Below are 21,159 nucleotides of genomic sequence, written 5' to 3' on the forward strand. Positions count from 1 at the left end.
TCCCTTTCCTCTCGATATGTGGACTCGCTAATGGAAGTGCTGGTTATTACCAGACTCGGTTAAAGAATGCAGTTCTAATCTCTTCCCTATCCACAGACTGAAAATAAACACACCAGGCAATACCCTTTAAGGACAGGCGTCCAAAGAGCTAAGATGCACTGAGCCCAGAGGGCGAAGCTCACGTGACCAGCCTACTGATAACATTCTGGATAGGGGCCCTGGGGCTCAGTGCCCGCTACAGCAGTGCTCGCCTAGTGCCAAGCCAAACTCAAAGATTTGCAAATGGACTCTGAGCAAAGCAAATCCGGATCTGGCTAACTCTGAGCCCACACTGAACGAACCAATGGTCGGAGAGACAGGGCGGGCCGTCGGGCGCCGGACCAATGGGAGTGTGGCAGGGCTGGTGGGCGCGCCCCAGCTCCCGCTTCACCGACTGGTTCGCATCCCAGCCCGGGCCCATGTTGAAGCTGCCGGGAGGCCAGGCGTGCGCTGGGGCGCTCGCGGGCGCTCTCCTGCTGCTGCTATTCGTGCTGGTGGTCCGCCAGCTCCTGAGGCAGAGACGACCGGCGGGCTTCCCCCCGGGTCCTCCGCGGCTGCCATTTATCGGCAACATCTGCTCCCTGGCCTTGTCGGCCGATCTTCCCCACGTCTACATGAGGAAGCAAAGCCGGGTGTATGGCGAGGTAGGCCTCCATGTCCGAAGCAGCAGCCAGGGATCCCGTGACCCTGCCGCCACTCAAGCGAAGCCTGCTTAGAGGGTCGAGCCTCCAACTGCAAGCCTCTTCACCAATACCACACCAGAGGCACTTCAGCTTGAGTTTCCCGCCCACAGACTACCTGTGCTTCTGCGCTTGCGCTGTGTGGCCTGTACTCTCTAGAGATGCTCGCCCTTAAGCTGCCACAGACAGAAACTTCTTGGCCCTATGGGCCCTGGGCTTGTGGGAAAACCAAGACGCTGTGAGTTTCTAGGGCAGTGGTTAGTATTCTAGGTTGCTGATTAAATAAAAAAAAAAAAAAAGATTTAACACCAAAAATAAAAATTGCCCTTTAATTTTCTGAACCCTAAATTTTCCTCATCAGGGTAATTAGAAGGATACCCAAAAGAAGTAAGAAGCTACTCAACCGTGTTGCTTATTATATATGATTTTGGTTACTATGAGTGAAAAATATCTTCATTTAGTAGTGTTAGGAGTTGACCATAGGGTTTGGCAAGGTTCAGTTCTACCACTGAAACACACAGCCAGTATAATAGAAATGTATTATGCCCACAAATTTAAAATTATCTTTAAACCAGTTGATTCGAAATGGCTTCTCATTGAATAGGAAATTAATTTTTTTTACATAAATGTTTGAACTGAAAGGAATTATTTACTATGAATATTCACATAGGACAAGTAATGTAAGTCTGTTCCATTAAGCTAAAATTAAGATGTAAGTGCATAGAAGACAGTCATTAAGGAAAAGGTTGATTGGATTCAATTTATTAGAATTTGGCATAAATAATTTTGTTTCTGGTACACTAAGGAAACTATGCATTGCTTACAATGATGACCATTTACTGCACATCAGATAAGCCTGACCTGTGCTGATAACATCAAAGTTGCAAGGAGCAAAACTGAAAAGGATACATACATTACAAAGTAAACATTATATTGCAAGGCTTAATAACCACCAAACATTAACTCTTTATAAACTACTGCTGCATTTGATTTTTATGCTAGCTATTAAAAAAAAAACCTGAAAATTTGCTATTATCTTAGAGATATTTTCCAATTCTGACAGTTTCAAAATTAATATAAGTTGTTAAAATACTAACCATTTTTTTTTTAGACTGGGAGACTATTATTTTCTGTACATCAGAAAGGTTATAGGAAATAGTTCCTAGGAGTTATTTTTAATTTTTATTTTTTACTTTTCTTTCTTTTCTTTTTTCCCCTATTTTATTATTATTAATCATTCCCTTAGTTTAAAGCTCAAATGATATCTCACTTCCCGGTTACCCCTTCCACCAATGCCCCCATCCTATGTTATCCCATTTCCAGGTTACCCTTAAACCACCATGCCTTCCACATCTGCCCTCCCTTTGCCTGTATGAGAGTGCCCTATACACACTCTCCTGCCCCACCACTCCAGCATCCTCCTACTCTGGGGCATCAAACCTCCCAGGACCTAGAGCCTCCCCTCCCGTTTCTGTGGGGCAAGGCCATATTCTGCTACTTATGTATCTGGAGCCATGGATCCCTCTAGGTACACTCCTTGGTTGGTGGTCTAGTCTCTGGGAGAACTGGGTGGTTAGGCCAGCCTATGTCAATCTCCCAATGGGGTTGCAATCCTTCGTAGCACCTCCAGTCCTTTGGCCAGCTCCCCTACCAGTTTCCCTGTGCTCAGTCTGATGTTTGGCTCCAACCATCTGCATCTGCATTGGTCAGTTTCTGGCCGGCCCTCCCCAGGAACTGCCAAACTTGGTTGCTGTCCACAAGTGCCTCTTGACCACAGCAGCACTATTTGATTTGGTGTCTGCAGACATGATGTGTCCCCAGGTGGAGCCATTCCCCGATTGACCCTTTCTTCAATCTCTGTTCCATTTTTTTGACCCTGTTCTTCCTTTGGACAGGAACATTTCTGGATTAAAAAACTTAGAGATGGGTGGGTGGCCGCATCCCTCGACCAAGGATGTACATGTCTACTGGAGGTGATCTCCATAGGTTCTGTTTCCCCCTTCTATATGCTTTACAGCTAAAGTCAGTCCCACTGGGTCCTGGAAGCCTCCAGTGGCTAGCCCCAGTTCCTCATCCCCCCTGCTACCTATTTTTATTCAATTTCCTGACCCTCTGCACCTCTCTCATGCCTCCTCCAGATTCTGACACTGCCACCCTTATTTCCTCCTCCTCCTTTCTCCCTCCCTTGTCCCCCTCCCCTTCCATCTCCCACAGTCATACTGTTCTCCCCTCAGTGCAGGACTGGAGCCACCACCTCCTTGTCTTCCTTCCTTCTATACTCCATATCGTTTATAAGTTGTAGCATAGGCATTGTGAGCTTTTGGGTTAATATCCACTTATTAGTGAGTACATACTGTGTGTGGTTTTTTTTGTGTCTGGGTTACCTCACTCAGGATGATATTTTCTAGTTCCATCCATTTGCCTGCAAATTTCATGAGGTCTTTGTTTTTAATAGCTGAGTAGTATAAATGTACCACATTTCCTATATCCATTTTTCTGTTGAGGGACATCTGGGTTGTTTCCAACTTCTGTCTCTTATAAATGATGCTGCTATGAACATAGTGGAGCATGTGTTCTTGTTATACATTGGAGCAGCTTTTGGGTATATGCCCAGAAGCGGTCTATCTGGGTCTTCAGGGCTTCTGGAAAATTAGAACTATTTCCAATTTTCTCAGGAACCACCAGACTGATTTCCAGACTAGTTTTATTGTCTTGCAGTCCTACCAGCAATGGAGGAGTGTTTCTCTTTCTTCACATCCTCACCAGCATCTGCTGTCATCTACATTTTTGATCGTAGCCATTCTGACTAGTGTGAGGTGGAATCTCAGGGTTTTGATTTGCATTTCCCTGATAACTAAGGATGTTGAACATTTCTTTAAGGGTTTCTCAGCCATTCAAGTTTTCCTTGGTTGAGAATTCTGTATTTAGCTCTGTACTCCACTTTTTAATAGGGTTATTTTGTTCTCTGGAGTCTGCCTTCTTGAGTTCTTTGTATGTTTTGGATATGAGCCCTCTATAGGATATAGGATTGTTAAATATCTTTTCCCAATCTGTGTGCTGCAATTTTGTCCTATTGGCAGTGTCCTGTGCTTTACAGAAGCTTTGCAATTTTATGAGGTTCCATTTGTCAATTGTTGATCTTAGAGCATGACCCATTGTTGTTCTCTGTTCAGGAAGTTTCCCCCTGTACCCAAGTATTCAAGGCTCTGGCCCCACTTTCTCTTCTATTAAATTTAGTGTATCTGGTTTTATGTGGAAGTCCTTGATCCACTTGGACTTGACCTTTGTGTATGGATCAATTTGCATTCTTCTACATGCAGACCACCAGTTGAACCAGCACCAATAGTTGAAAGTGCTTTTTTCCACTGAATGGTTTGAACTTCTTTGTCAAAGATCAAGTAACCATAGGTATGTGTGTTTATTTCTTGCTCTTCAATTCTATTCTATTGATCTACTTCCCGTTTTCTGTACCAATACCATGTAGTTTTTATCACTATTGCTCTATAGTATAGCTTGAGGTCAGGGATGGTGATTTCCCCAGAAAAATTTTTATTGTTGAGAATAGTTTTCACTATCTTAGTTTTTTTTGATATTCCAAATGAATCTGAGAATTGTTCTTTCTAAGTCTATGAAGAATTGAGTTGGAATTTTGATGGGGATTGCATTGAATCTGTAGATTACTTTTGGTAAGATGGCCATTTTTATTATATTAATCCTGCCAATCCATGAGCAAGGGAGATCTTTCAATTTCTGAGATCTTCGATTTCTTTCTTCAGAGACTTGAAGTTCTTGTCATACAGACCACTTGCTGGGTCAGAGTCAAACCAAGATATTTTATATTATTTGTGATTATTGTAAAGGGTATAGTTTCCCTAATGTCTTTCTCATCCCTTTTATCTTTTGAGTATAGGAAGGTACTGATATTTTTTTTAGTTAATTTTGTATCCAGCTAATTTGCTGAAGCTGTCGGAGCTCTCTGGTAGAATTTTGAGGGTCATTTATGTATACTATCATATCATCTGCGAATAATGATATCTTGACTTCTTCCTTCCCAATTTGTATATCTTTGATCTTTTTGTTGTCTAATTGCTCTGGGTAGAACTTCAGGTACTATACTGAATAGGTAGGGAGACAGTGGGCAGCCTTGTTTAGTACCTGATTTTAATGGAATTGCTTTGAGTTTCTCCCCATTTAGTTTGATGTTAGCTATTGGTTTGCTGTATATTGCTTTTATTATATTTAGGTATGCACCTTGAATTCCTGATCTCTCAAGTACTTTTAACATGAATGGGTACTATGTTTTGTCAAAGGTTTTTTTCTGCATCAAATGAGATATGATCACATGTTTTTTTTTCTTTGAGATTATTTATATAGTGGATTATGTTGATGGATTTCCATATATTGACCTATCCCTGAATCCCTGGGATGAAGCCTACTTGATCATGGTGGATGATCGTTTTCATGTGTTCTTGGATTCGGTTTGCAAGAATTTTATTGAATATTTTTGCATCGATATTCATAAGGGAAATTGGTCTATAATTTTCTTTCTTTGTTGGGTCTTTTTGTGGTATGGGTATCATTTTAACTGTGGCTTCATAGAGAACGAATTGGGTAGTGTTCCTTCTATTTCTATTTTATGAAATAGTTTGAGGAGTAATGGTATTAGATCTTCTTTTAAGGTCTGATAGAATTCTGCACTATAACCATCTGACCCTGGGCTTTTTTTGTTTTGTTTTGTTTTGTTTTGTTTTGTATTGTTTTGTTTTGGGGGGGCTGGGAGACTTTTAATGACTGCATTTATTTCCTTGGGAGTTATTAGACTGTTTAGATGGTTTATCTTCTCCTAATTTAACTTTGGTACCTGGTATCTGCCGAGAAAATCATCCATTTCATCCAGGTTTTCTAGTTTTGTTGAGTATAGACTTTTCTAGTAGGATCTGATTATATTTTGAATTTCCTTGGTTTCTGTTGTTGTGTCTCCCTTTTCATTCCAGATTTTGTTAATTTGTATACTGTCTCTGTGTCCTCTGGTTAGTCTGGCTAAGGGTTTTGGTTGTGGGAAATTTTAAAAAGAATGGCAAGCTCTCACACTACTGCCAGCAACTCTCTGCCCCAACTCTCACCTACCTGTTCTTATCTTGTGGAGACTCTCTGGCCCAGAGCTCCTGAAACATCTCCACCCTGCTCACTAAGTTCCCACTGGCAGGTCACTACCACTCCAGCACCATTCTTCAAAACCCCCACAGCTGTGTGGTACACATCTGGCAAACCCACACTTTGCTGCCATACCTTTCTCTCTTGAAGCCAGTTGAACTGCCTTGTGAAGGAAAACGCCACACAAACTTAGTTCAGAAACAATGGTAACTCAGTTGCTGAGCACAACAACTAGAATCCTAATCTTGTTAGCCATACTAAATCTAAATCTGTTGGTGGCAAATCATGGTGGATTCGCCATAAGCCGGGAGATGCTAGTAGCTGCATCTTGCCCTCTCACTATCCCAGTCCAAAAAGCTCCTAACTCTATCCTCTTCCTCTCTTCCTCTGTCCAACCTGGAAGTTCTGCCTTCTCCCCCATTGATTGATCCCTTTACTCATTAGGGGATGGTTTACATGAAGCCACCTGAGTATGTGACTCATTCCTTGTTCCAGACTACCCCCTACTTGGAAAGCAGAATTAACATCAAAATACAGCAATACCAAGGCCATCAATAACAAGTTTGTCTATCTTTTGATTTTCTCAAAGAATCAACTCCTAGTTTTGTTGACTCTGTATAGTTTTCTTTGTTTCTACTTGGTTGATTTCAGCCCTGAGTTTGTTTCCTGACCTCTACTCCTCTTGGGTGTATTTGCTGCTTTTGTTCTAGATCTTTCAGATATGCTGTCAAGCTGCTAGTTAGTGTAAGCTGTCTCTGTTTCTTTTTGGAGGCCCTCAGTGCTATGAGTTTTTCTCTTAGTACTGCTTTCATTGTGCCTCATAAGTTTGGGTATGTTGTGCCTTCATTTTCATTGAATTCTAAAAGGTCTTTAATTTCTTTATTTCTTCCCTGACCAAATTATCATTGAGTAGATAACTACTCATTATCATTGAGTAGACCGTTGTTCAGCTTCCACCTGTATGTGGGCTTTCTATGCTTTTTGTTGTTATTGAAGATCAGCTTTGTAGTAAAGTTTGAGGTCTGGGATACTGCATCTCCCAGAAGTTCTTTTACTGTTGAGAATAGTTTTAGCTATCCTGGGTTTTTTGTTATTCCAGATGAACTTGAGAATTACTCTTTCTAGCTCTATGAAGAACTGAATTGGGATTTTGATGGGGATTGCATTGAATCTGTAGATTGCCTTAGGCAAGATGGCCATTTTAACTATATTAATCCTGCCAATCCACGAGCATGGAAGATTTTTCCATTTTCTGAGATCTTCTTCGATTTCCTTCTTTAGAGATCTGAAGATCTTGTCATAAAGGTCTTTCTCTTGTTTGGTTAGAGTCACCTCAAGATACTATATGCTATTTGTGGCTATTGTGAAGAGTGTCATTTCCCTAATTTCTTTCTCAGTCTGCTTATCCTTGGAGTATATAAAGGCTACTGATTTGCTTGAGTTGATTTTGTAGCCAGCCACTTTGCTGAAGTTGTTTATCAGCTGTAGGAGTTCTCTAGTAGAGTTTTTTTGGGTCACTTAAGTATACTATCATATCATCTGCAAATAGTGATAGTTTGACTTCTTCCTTTCCAATTTGTATTCCTTTGACCTCCTTATGCTGTCTAATTGCTCTAGCTAGGACTTCAAGAATTATATTGAAAAGATATGGAGAGAGGGGGCAACCTTGGCTAGTCCCTGATTTTAGTGGGATTGCTTCAAGTTTCTCTCCATTTAGTTTGATGTTGGCTACCGGTTTGCTGTATATTGTTTTTACTATGTTTAGATGTGGGCCTTTAATTCCTGTCCTTTCCAAGACTTTTAGCATGAAAGGATGCTGAATTTTGTCAAATGCTTTTTCAGTATCTAATGAAATGACCATGTGGTTTTTTTCTTTGAGTTTGTTTATGTAGTGGATAGCATTGATGGTCCAGCGCTGGGTCTCTGCTCCAGGCACAGGTGGGAACAAGAAGAAGCTCCAGTCTCTGGCAGGGCAGAGAATCTGCTTCCCACAGGAGTTATTTTTCTGTTATCTCCCTTTTTAATTTGAGATGTTTAGTCAAAGAAAAAGTAAATAAATCTGAACTTTAAAATAACTTCTACTTTTGTGCACTCTGAGTTTAATTCTTTATAATTTTCTAAAGGAAAACAGCAGTGCCCACGATTCATATTTATTTTAAGCAATCTTATATAGAAATGTGCAACAGCATAAATTGCCATTTCCTTGGAGAATCATTCTTGATTGTTTTAACTTCTGCTATGATTATATTCTTAATGTAGATTTTGAGCAGCATTCCATAGCTAGCAAAGTTGATATAAGTGGATTTGTCAGACTTTTTCAGGCAATACTCTTAAAGGCAATAAAGATAATTATTTTGCATTACAACAAACAGAATTGGCAGCTTATTCATTTATCTTATGGCAAACTTTTTTGAGAACTTATTCAAGGCACTGAATGGGGTTCTGTGGAGAATTTAAGAATGAATAAAGGTCTTTTTTAAAGTATTTGAAATTTAGAAGCCAGGCAGATGAAAATGTTTCAGGTTCAAACTAGTATGAAGTTAATGTCATAGAAGGTTATATATAAGCTGTGATGACTCAGAGTAAAGGGAATAAAAAGTATATATTAAAAAAATAAATAGAAAAAGGTTTCTAAAGACTTGATACAGTTTGTGTAGTATGATAATCAAGGACGGTATTCCAGATGAGAAAACAGATCAAAAGGTTGAAAATATAAGTCACTTATCAGCAGTAACACTATGTACATTTGTTTGTTGTTAGTGTTATTATACCAGTGGTGGTATAATAATATTATTAAATATGTTTCTGCCAAAATTTGTTAATTCAGCATAATGCAATTGTTATCATATGCCACAAATATCATGTGTGCTGGCAATATAGTAGTGAACAAAATAGAGATCTCTGACTCTAGGTAGCATACATTTTATTTGTGGAAAGACAGATAAAATAAGTATAAGTAAATTATATTTAGAGTTGCATGGGGTACAACAGAAGCTAAACTAGAGTAATGGAAATGGGTAGTACTGTAGGGCTGAATTTTAAGTTAATAAATCAAAGCAAGCCTCATTGCAATGACATCTTAAAAGGAGATGAAGGGGCAGGCCATAAGAACATCTTAGGGAAAAACACACCATGAACACAGCAAACACAAAAGGCGTGAAGCAGCATTGTTATGATGAGCATTATCTATAAAAACAAGAGTAAAATTAGGCCAGTAAGGAGGTGGTTGTGATATTTGTTATAAAGGTGAAAAGCAAGTGGCTTAAATCAGAGTATAGAGGTTTTGAAAGCCAGCTTTGCATTACTGAAACAAAATATTTGAGATAATAAACTTACAAAAAAGGAAAGACTTATTGTGGATTCTATCTTAGATGTTTTAGTCAGTTGATTGACCTCATTGACTTTGGAACTGTGGTGAGGCAATACTCTTAAGGAATGACTATCTCAAGCCTTTCCAGGATTAGGGCCCTCTCCTTTCTTCTTCTTGAGAATCATTTGATATGTTAATTGTGTCTTGGGTATTCAGAGCTTCTGGGCTAATATCCACTTATCAATGACTGCATTCCATGTGTGTTCTTTTGTGATTTTGTGATTGGGTTACCTCACTTAGTATGATATTTTCCAGTTCCAACCATTTGCCTAAGAATTTCATGAATTCATTGTTTTTAATTGCTGAGTAGTACTCCATTGTGTAAATATACCACATTTTCTGTATCCATTCCTCCATCGAGGGACATCTGGGTTCTTTCCAGCTCTTGGCTATTATAAATAAGGCTGCTATGAACATATGTAATCCCCTACATATGTAATGTAGGGGATTACCAGGACAGAGAAGTGGGAAGGGGTTGATTGAGGAATGGGCAGAGGGAAGAGGGCTTATGGGACTTATAGGGAGGGGGGAACCGGGAAAGGGGAAATCATTTGGAATGTAAACAAAGAATATAGAAAACAAAAGAAAAAAAGAAAAGAAAAGTAAGGAAGCACAGGGGACAGATATAAGAGCTGTGTCAGAGGAGGAGCAGACTCAGGCTCTCGCAGTGAAATGCTGGATGTCCAAGCTGCCTTGACCATGGAAGAATGTATTTTGAATGAGAACACTGTCCTAATTCAACCTCATATACAAAAATGTATTCTAAGTACAAAGGAACCCAAGTAGGTGAGTTTTATACCCAATTAAAAAAAAAAAAGAAATGACTATCTCAATTTCTTGAGTAAAGATTATATAATATCTTTTTATAGTGATGAGTCTTTTTTAGTAATCCCTAGTAAGCACAGTGTGAAGATTTTCTTTGAAATATATTCTCCCTCTGTTCTGCCTTCATACTAACATGCTTTTCATTATTATTATTATTATTATTATTAATTAGATATTTATTTACATTTCAAATGTTATCCCCTTTCCAGGTTTCCCATCCAGAAACCCCCTATCCCATTCCCCCCCTCCCCCTGCTTCTATGAGGGTGCACCCCATCCACCCACCCACTCCATCCTCCCTGCCCTGGCATTCCCTTATACTGGGGCATCAAGCCTTCACAGGACCAAGGGCATCTCCTCCCATTGATGCCCAACAAGGCCATCCTCTGCTACATATTCTGTTGGAGCTATGGGAGGTGGTTTAGTCCCTAAGAGCTATGGGGGGGGGGGCAGTTCTGCTTGGTTGGTATTGTTTTTTCTATGGGTTGCAAACCCCTTTAGCTCCTTCAGTCCTTTCTCTAACTCCTCCATTGGGGACCCTGTGCTCAGTCCAATGGTTGGCTGCAAACACTATTTGTCAGGCTCTAGCAGATCCTCTCAAGAGAAGGTTATATCAGGCTCCTGTCAGCAAACACTTCTTGGCATCCTCAATACTGTCTGGGTTTGGTGTCTGTATATGGGATGGATCCCCAGGTGGGGCAGTCTCTAGATGGCCTTTCCTTCAGTCTGCTCCACATTTTGTCCCCCTATTTTCTCCTGTGAATATTTTGTTCCCTCTTCTAAGAAGGATTGAAGGATCCACTTTTGTCTTCCATATTCTTGAGCTACATGTGGTCTGTGAATAGTATTTTGAGCATTCTGAGCTTTTGGGCTAATATCCACTTATCAGTTAGTGCATACCATGTAATACTATGTCCAATTTTCTGCAGAACCACAAGACTTACTTCCAGAGTGGTTGTACCATCTTACAATCCCACCAACAATGAAGGAATATTCCTCCCTCGCCAGCATCTGCTGTCACCTGAGTTTTTCTTTTTTTTTTAACTGTTTATTTTTTAATTTGCTTTACTAATCTAGTAATCATTCTTTTCTTATTAGATATTTTCTTTATTTACATTTTGAATGTTATCCCCTTTCCTGGTTTCCCCTCCGAAAACACCCTATCCCATTCCCCCTACTCCTACTCACAACCCATCCACTCCCGCTTGCCTGTCCTGGCATTCCTCTATACTGGGGTATCGAGCTTTCTCAGGACCAAGGGCCTCTCCTCCCTTTTATGCCCAACAAGGCCATCCTTTGCGACATATGCCGCTGGAGCCATGGATCCTTCCATGTGTACTCTTTGGTTGGTAGCTTAGACCCTGGGAGCTCTGGGGGTACTGGTTTGTTCATATTGTTGTTCCTCCTATGGGGCTGCAAGCTCCTTCAGCTTTGGTCCTTTCTCTAGCACCTCCATTGAGGAACTTGTGCTCAGTCCAATGATTGGCTGAGAGCACCCATCTCTGTATTTGTCAGGTGTTGGCAGAGCCCCTCAGGATACAGCTATATCAGGTTCCTGTCCACAAGTGCTGGATTCAGTGACTGTATATGGGATGGATCCCCAGGTGGGATAGTCTCTGGATGGCCTTTCCTTCGGTCTCTACTCCACACTTTGTCTCTGTATCTTCTCCCATGGGTATTTTGTTCCCCCCCTTTTAAGAAGGATCAAAGTATCCGTACTTTGGTCTTCCTTCTTCTTGAGCTCCCTTTGGTCTGTGAATTGTATCTTAGGTATTCTGAACTTTTGGGCTAATATTCACTTATTAGTGAGTGCATACCATGTGTGTTCTTTTGTGATTGGGTTACCTCACTCAGGATGATATTTTCTAGTTCCATCCATTTGCCTAAGAATTTCACCAAGTCATTGTTTTTAATAGCTGAGTAGTATTCCATTGTGTAAATGCACCACATTTTCTGTATCCATTCCTCTGTTATTCCTCTGCTATTATAAATAAGGCTGCTATGAACATAGTGGAGCATGTGTCCTTATGACATGTTGGAGAATCTTCTGGGTATATGCCCAGGACTGATATAGTTGGGTCCTCTGGTCCTATGTCCAATTTTCTGAGGACCCACCAGCAGTGGAGAAGTGTTCCTCTTTCTCCAAATCCTCGCCAGCATTTGCTGTCACCTGAGTTTTTGGTCACACCATTCTGACTGGTGTGAGATGGAATCTCAGTGTTTTGATTTGCAATTCCCTGATGACTAAGGATGCTGAACATTTCTTTAGGTGCTTCTCGGCCATTCGATATTTCTCAGTTGAGAATTCATTGTTTAACTCTGTACCCCATTTTTAATAGGATTATTTGGTTCTGTGGAGACTAACTTCTTCAGTTCTTTGCATATTTTTTTCCTGTGCCCATGTGTTGGAGGCTTTCCCCCACTTTCTCTGCTATTAGTTTCAGTGTATCTTCTTTTATGTGGAGGTCCTTGATTCACTTACACTTGAGCTTTGTTTAAGGAGATAAGAATAGATTGATTTGCAAGCTGAACCACACCATTTGTTGAAAATGCTCTTTTTTAAAAAAAAAAATTATTTATTATATGTAAGTACACTGTAGCTGTCTTCAGACACTCCAGAAGAGGGTGTCAGATCTCATCACAGATGGTTGTGAGCCACCATGTGGTTGCTGGGATTTGAACTTAGGACCTTCAGAAAAGCAGTCAGTGCTCTTATCCGCTGAGCCATCAAATCATTTGAAATGTAAATAAAAATATATCGAATTAAAAAAAAAGAAAATGCTGTCTTTATTTCACTGGATGGTTTTATTCCTTTGTCTAAGATCAAGTAACCATAGGTGTATGGGTTCATTTCTGGGTCTTCAGTTCTACTCCATTGATCTACCTGCCTGTCTCTATACCAGTACCATGCAGTTTTTATCACAGTTGTTCTGTAATACAGCTTGAGGTCAAGGATAGTGATTCCCCCAGAAGCTCTTTTATTGTTGAGAATAGTTTTCACTATCCTGTGTTTTTTTGTTATTTGAAATGAATTTTCAAATTGCTCTTTCTATTTCTATGAAGAATTAAGTTGGAATTTTGATGGGGATTGCATTGAATCTGTAGTTTGTTTTCAGCAAAATGGCCATTTTTACTATAATAATCCTGCCAGTCCATGAGCATGGGAGATCTTTCCATCTTCTGAGATCTTCGATTTCTTTCTTCAGAGACTTGAAGTTCTTGTCATACAGAGCTTTCACTTGCTTAGTTAGAGTCACACCAAGGTATTTTATATTATTTGTGAATATTGTAAAGGGTGTCATTTCCCTAATTTTTTTCTCAGACTATTTATCCTTTGAGTATAGGAAGGCTACTGATTTGTTTGAGTTAATTTTGTATCTGGCCACTTTGCTGAAGTTGTTTATCAGGTTTAGGATTTCTCTGGTGGAATTTTTGGGGTCATGTAAGTATACTATCATATCATCTGCAAATAATGATAGTTTGACTTCTTCCTTTCCAATTTGTATCCCTATGACCTCCTTTTGTTGTCTAATTGCTCTGGCTAGGACTTCAAGTACTTTATTGAATAGATAGGGAGAGAGTGGTAAGCCTTGTCTAGTCCCTGATTTTAGTGGGTTTGCTTCAAGTTTCTCTCCATTTTGTTTGATGTTGGCTACTGGTTTGCTGTATATTGCTTTTACTCTGTTTAGGTATGAGCCTTGAATTCCTGATCTTTCTAAGACTTTTAACATGAAGGGGTGTTGAATTTTGTCAAATGCTTTCTCAGTATCTAATGAGATGATCATGTGGGTTTTTTTCTTTGAGTTTGTTTATGTAGTGGATTATGCTTATGGATTTCTAGATATTGACACATCCTTGCATCCCTGGGATGAAGCCTGCTTGATCATGATGGATGATCATTTCGATGTGTTCTTGGATTCGTTTGGAAAGAATTTTATTGAGTATTTCCACATTGATATTCTCAAGTAAAATTAGTCTGAAGTTCTCTTTCTTTGTTGGTTCTTTGTTTGGTTTAGGTATAAGCATAATTGTGGCTTCATAGGACCAATTGGGTAGTGTTCCTTCTGTTTCTAATTTATGGAATAGTTTAAAGAGTTTTAATATTAGGTCTTCTTTGAAGGTCTGATAAAATTCTGCACTGAAATCATCTGGTCCTGGGCTGTTTTTGGTTGGGAAACTTCCAATGACTGCTACTATTTCTTTAGATGTTATAGAACAGTTTAGATGATTTATTTGATCCTGTTTTAACTTTGGTACCTGTCTAGAAAATTGTCCATTTCATCCAGATTTTCCAGTTTTTGTCAAGTATAAGCTTTTATAGTTGGATCTGATGATTTTTTTTAATTTCTTCGGTTCCTTTTATTTCTGATTATGTTAATTTGGATACTGTCTCTGTGCCCTCTAGTTATTCAGGCTAAGGGTTCATCTGTCTTGTTGATTATCTCAAAAAACCAGCTCCTAGTTTTGTTGATTCTTTGTATATTTCTTTTTGTTTCTAATTGGTTGATTTCAGCCCTGAGTTTGATTATTTCCTGACCTCTACTCCTCTTGGGTGTATGTATTTGCTTCTTTTGTTCTAGATCTTTCAGGTGTGCTGTCAAGCTGTTAAGTGTAAGCTCTTTCCAGTTGGTTTTGGAGGCACTAAGAGCTATGAGTTTTTCCTCATAGCACTGCTTTCATTGTGCCCCATAAGTTTGGGTATGTTGTACCTTCATTTTCATTAAATTCTAAAAAGTCTTTAATTTCTTTCTTTATTTCTTCCTTGACAAAGTGCAAAATGTAAAAGGCTCCTAACCCCAAACATCCAGGAAATCCAGGACACAATGAGAAGATCAAACCTAATGATAATAGGTATAGAAGAGAACAAAGATTCCCACCATAAAGGGCCAATAAATATCTTCAACAAAATCATAGAATAAAACATCAAATGCACAAAACAAAGAAAGAATATTAAAAGCAGTAAGGGAAAAAGGTCAAGTAACATATATAGGCAGACCTATCAGATTTATACCAGACTTCTCATCAGAAACTATGAAAGCTAGAAGATATTGAGCAGATGTCATACAGACCCTAAGAGAACAAAAATGCCAGCCTCGGGTACTATACCCAGCAAAACTCTCAATTACCATAGATGGAGAAACCAAGATATTCCATGACAAAAACAAATTTTCACAATACCTTTCCACAAATCCAGCCCTACAAAGGATAGTAGATGGAAAACTCCCAACACAAGGAAAAAGCAAGAAAGTAATTTTGTTCAACAAACCCAAAAGAAAATAGAAACACAAACATAATTCCACCTCTAACAACAAAAATAACAGGAAGCAACAATCAATATTCCTTAATAACTCTTAATATCAATGGACTCAATTCCCCCAATAAAAAGACATAGACTAACAGACTGGATAAGTAAACAGGGCCCAGCATTTTGCAGCATACAGGAAACATGTCTCAGTGACAAAGACAAACACTACCTCAGAATAAAAGGCTGGAAAAAAATTCCAAGCAAATGGTTCCAAGAAATAACCTGGAGTAGCTATTCTAATATGGAATCAAATTGACTTTCAACCAAAAGTTATCAAAAAGATAAGGAAGGACACTTCATACTTGTCAAAGGAAAAATCTATCATGATAAACTCTCAATTCTGAACATCTATGCTCCAAAAAAGTAAGGGCACCCACATTCCTAAAAGAAACTTTACTAAAGCTGAAAGCACTCATTGCCCCTCACAGAATAATAGTGAGAGACGTGAACACCACACTCTTATCAATGGACAAATCATGGAAACAGAAACTAAATAGAGACTGTACAGTGAAACTAACAGAAGTTATGAACCAAATAGATTTAACAGATATCTATAGAACATTTCATCCTAAAGCAAAAGACTATAACTTATTCTCAGCACCTCATGGTACCATCTCCAAAACTGACCATATAATCAGTCACAAAACAGGCCTTAACAGATATAAGAAGACTGAAATAATCCCATGCATCCTATCAGATCACTACAGACTAAGGCTGGTTCTCAATAAGAAACAAAAATAATAGAAAGCCCACATATACATGGAAGCTGAACGATACTCTACTGAATGATAACTTTGTCAAGGAAGTGTTGTGTCAATGTTTTCTGTGATATCTTCTGCTCCTGAGAGTCTCTCTTCTATCTCTTGTATTCTGTTGGTGATGCTTTCATCTATAACTCCTGGTCTCTTTCCTAGCTTTTCTATCTCCAGCATTGTCTCCCTTAGTAATTTCTTTATTGTTTATATTTCCATTTTTAGATTCTGGATGGTTTTGTTCAATTCCTTCCCCTGTTTGGTTGTGGTTTCCTGTAAATCTTTAAGGGATCTATTTGTTTCCTCTTTAAAGGATTCTATTTGTTTACCTGTGTTCTACTGTATTTCTTTAAGGGAGTTATTTATGTCCTTCTTAAAGTCCTCTATCAGCATTGTGAGATGTGATTTTAAATCCTAATCTTGCTTTTCCAGTGTGTTGGGGGTATTCAGGACTTGCTGTAGTGGAAGAACTGGGTTCAGATGATGCCCGGTCACCCTTGCTTCTGTTGTTTAAGTTCTTGTTCTTGCCTCTCGACATCTGGTTATCTCTGGTGTTATTTGGTCTTGGTGTCAGTAACTAGAATCTGTCCCTTCTGTGAGCCTGTGAACTTAGGAGTGACAGCACTCCTGGGAGACCAACTTTCTCCAGGTGGGATTTGGATATAGAGAGCTGTGCAACCAGCTTAACTCAGGGGCACAGATGAAGACCAAAAGGATCCTGTACTAACATACTTTTCAACTTCAAGCTCCTGCACCACTCTTGCAAAGTCATTTAGTTTTCTTCTGCATTGGAACCTCTTCCTATAAATTTCATTAAATGCATTTCTGGGGAAATACTTTAAGATCAGTTGTACTACTTTGTGAACTGAAAGAGCTCTCATTTCCTTATCTGGTAGCTAGTCCCTTTGTGTTAAAAACACCTCCAGGGCCTCTGAAAGCTAATGCTACAGTACAAAATCTACACTTTCCCCATGATTCTAAATGCTCATACTTCTCTGTTCCAGGGTCCACCCTTGTGCTAATGACTCTGGTGGGACTGATTGTAGTTCCTCTTGATATGTATCACTTTTGCTGACCTACTCCTGAAGAACTTTTGTTATCAGCTAAGACTTCCTGTTTTCTTATGAAGCAGCCTGTACCATGATTAAATCTGCCTTAGTTGTTTGAACAGAGATAAGGCTCAACCTAGTATTTTATCTGTAAGAAGCTCAATTCCTAAGAGGTTAGTGATAAGCATTTTGCAGGGCTTTTCATGGGTTAGGCTTTTACAGGAGCTTAGCTAAAATACATTCAAGAGGAGTGACTTTGTAAGTGAACCTGAGGTGACATATCGTATCTTGGCTAGCTTTATTGTTAATTTGACCCACCCAAGAGTTACCTGGGAAAAGGGAACCTCAATTGAAGAATTGTCTCAATCGAGTTATCCTAGGATATCTAAAGAGATCCTCTTGATTGAGGGTTGATATGGGAGGGCTCATCAGTCCACTGTGGCTAGGGCATGATCCCTAGTGTGCTGCTTAATTTTATGCCAACTTGACATAATCATTTGGGAAGAGGGAACGTCAATTGAGAAAAAGGCTCCACCAGATTGGCCTGTGGACAAACCTGTGGTACATTTTCTTGATTGATGATTGATGTGAGGACTGAGCTCACTGTGGGCAGTGCCAACCCAGGGCTGGTGGTCCTGGGTGCTATAAAAATTCAGGTAGAACAAGCTAAGAAGACCAAGCCAGTAAGCAACAGTCCTCTATAACCTCTGAATCAGTTCCTTCTATGCAGGTATTCCTGCTCTGATTTTCTTTAATGATGTATTGTGGTATGGAAGGGAAACATGAAATAAACTCTTTCCTCTCCAAGTTGCTTTTAGTTATGGTGTTTTATCACAGCAATAGAAACCTATCTAAGAAATCTGGAGTGTGTGTGTGTGTGTGTGTGTGTGTGTGTGTGTGTGTGTGTGTGTGTCCTGTATAACAATGTTAAGAGATAGAGCCAGAGATTGAAACAATTAGCAGAGTTCCTCCATGGTTACTGTTTCCAGATCTTGATGGACTATGCTCTGGAAGTATAAGCTGAAATAAACTGTTCTCTCCCCTAAGTTGTTTTTGGTCTTGGTGTTTATCACAGCAAAAAAGCAAAAACAAAACATCAAACTTGAACATTTGGCAAACAACTCCAGTAAGGTATAGCATGGGTTGACCTACTTTATTTTTTCCCTTGACTAAAAGATATCTACCTATGTATACATGGTGATTATCATACCTTTAAAGTTAGATTCCCTTAGAACTTGGGATTTAGAAAGGCAAATACAATTGACATATGTTTAAACTTCAAGTTGTCTTTTGCATTTCTCAATCCTCTCCCTTCACTTCAAGCTTATATAATAATAGATATATCATGTTAGTCATTCATTTGTCTTTAAAGTAAAATGAGATTTCTACACAATGAATACTTTGTGATGGGATGAATCCTAATAGAGTATCTAAATCAAATATATTTTCTGTGACAATACCAAAGTCCAAAAAGTTTGTTTTGTCTGTGACATTAAAGCTACTTAATGGTAAACCTTAAAGTAGAATACAGGCCTCCTATGGCCAGCACTCTTTTCATCATACCTTATAAGATTTCTATTTTATAAGGAGTGTTATAATTAATCATGCTCTCTAAACATTGTCAAGAAACAAATCCTTATGTTTTTAGAGAAGTAGCAAACATTAGAAGGGATAGGCTTGCATGTGGATTCTTTCATGGCTTCTCTGTACATTTTGCTATTTGAATGTTGTTTTTCTTCTCAAAGATTTTCAGTTTAGATCTTGGAGGCATATCAACTGTGGTTCTAAATGGCTATGATATAGTAAAGGAATGCCTTGTTCATCAAAGTGAAATTTTCGCAGATAGACCATGCCTTCCTTTGTTCATGAAGATGACAAAAATGGGAGGTATGTTTATTTTCAACTATTCAGTGAGACTATTTTAGGTCACATTCCTTGATTTAAATAATTTTAGTATAGACAGATAATTGTTTTGTACTTTGTGAAACCTGGATTTCAGGAGCCATCAGACTGCATTCAATAATGTTTTAGACCATTGCATTCTGGTTTTAATGCCATTCAATTCTAAGAAATGTAAGTAAATTTTCAAGAATTAGCGCTTGATATGTACTGAAACAGTTTAGGGGTACACACACACACACACACATACACACACACACACACACACACACACACACACACACACACCATGAATCAGAAGTTTCCTTTTGATGACAATCTTGTGTACTTAGTGACTGACCAGCATGTACAATCTTACTGAAACTAAAGCATTCTTAACTATTCATCACTATGCTGTATAAATGGAAAGCTGTAGAGTTTATACAAAGGATGGGACTCTGCACTCTATATGGCTTAATAATGATCATATTTTATGACTACATATTCACTAAGGGAGAAATACTGAAAGTTGACAAAATCAAGGAGAAATAGCAAGCAGCAATAAACTATTTCAAAGTAGAATGTTGACATCAGATAAGAACCTTGTTTTTAATGGTGTTCTTTAATGGACCTCCACACTTACTTTCAAAGAAAAACTTAGTATCTTATTTAAATAATCTAAAACTTTAATTACATTCCTAAATAGTAGGTAATAATAACATTAGCAAAATTTGAATTCATGTGTTTTTTTTTTTTTAATTACATGAACATTTCTACTATTTTAACAATTCAAAGCTATCCTTAACTTTGGAGTTGTTGGGTATCATATGCCTTTAACAGAAGAAAATTTGTACTGTAAAAATCTAGTTTCTTCCAAACAGCAACTTCTGGTTTGGGAACTTATGTTTAATCCAAAATTAAATTTTACCACAGGACATAAAAATGTCTTTTATAACTCATGTCTATGAGAAAAGCTGAATAATAGATTTATGAAGGCATACTTCATCTGTGTTTGATTACATAAGACTAGACAGTTTATTGTGGTAAAAGAATGAGAAGCATAGGTCTTTTCTGCCAGTCCTTTCTTATGGAATAGAGACTGGCTTTATCTCATGTCCTATGGATTCTGAGTACCACCAACTAGGACCCAATCATATACTTAGAAAATTGGGGGGCTAAAATCACTGACTACCCATCTTTGAATTTTTCCTTTCTGTTTTTTTATTCCACGTCATTTTAAGTACAAAGAAGTATGGATTACACAATATTTTTAATATGTTTCTTTTAGGCTTACTCAATTCTAGATATGGCAGAGGATGGATTGATCACAGAAGATTGGCTGTTAACAGCTTTCATTATTTTGGAAGTGGCCAAAAATCTTTTGAATCTAAAATCTTAGAAGAAACTTGGTCTTTAATTGATGCTATTGAAACATACAAAGGTAGACCTTTTGACCTCAAGCAACTGATAACAAATGCTGTTTCAAACATAACTAACCTTATCCTTTTTGGAGAACGATTCACTTATGAAGACACTGATTTTCAGCACATGATTGAGTTATTTAGTGAGAATGTGGAACTAGCTGCCAGCGCTCCAGTCTTCCTTTATAATGCATTTCCATGGATTGGCATCTTACCTTGTGGAAAACATCAAAGGCTATTTAGAAATGCAGATGTGGTCTATGATTTCCTCTCCGGACTTATTGAAAAAGCTGCAGTCAAAAGAAAGCCTCATTTACCTCACCATTTTGTTGATGCCTATTTAGATGAGATGGATCAAGGTCAAAATGATCCTTTATCTACATTCTCCAAAGAGAATCTAATTTTTTCAGTGGGTGAACTCATTATTGCTGGAACTGAAACTACAACCAATGTGCTTCGCTGGGCAATTCTTTTCATGGCCCTTTATCCTAATATTCAAGGTAAGGATACTCTTGACCTCATGATATCTTCTTAAATATAGGCTCATGTGTGCTCTAGAGTATTTGGTCATATATAAAGCAGTTTTAGGAACTCCAACTGTGCTAATCATGAAGGGAAATATTTCATAATTAAAGTGTTTAAATCTAATATTTTAATGCAAATTTAAGGAAGAAGGAAGAAAGGAAA

General features: G+C 38.5%; 1 protein-coding gene across 3 annotated transcripts in view; it reads left to right on the forward strand.

Annotated features, from left to right (window-relative positions):
* Window positions 1-435: 435 nt before the first annotated feature.
* The window catches only part of LOC127697614 (vitamin D 25-hydroxylase), a 40,265-nt gene continuing 19,541 nt past the window's right edge, over window positions 436-21,159 (forward strand). For 2 of the 3 annotated variants that reach the window (XM_052200881.1, XM_052200889.1), the window contains exons 1-3: window positions 436-683; window positions 18,919-19,060; window positions 20,340-20,972. In XM_052200881.1, the coding sequence (XP_052056841.1) occupies window positions 459-683; window positions 18,919-19,060; window positions 20,340-20,972 (1,000 nt within the window). In that variant the 5' untranslated portion in view covers window positions 436-458. The remainder of the gene's footprint in view (window positions 684-18,918; window positions 19,061-20,339; window positions 20,973-21,159) is intronic. The other variant, XM_052200897.1, reaches the window with a different exon arrangement.

Source organism: Apodemus sylvaticus, chromosome 1 (genome assembly GCF_947179515.1).
Source record: "Apodemus sylvaticus chromosome 1, mApoSyl1.1, whole genome shotgun sequence".
NCBI lineage: Eukaryota > Metazoa > Chordata > Mammalia > Rodentia > Muridae > Apodemus > Apodemus sylvaticus.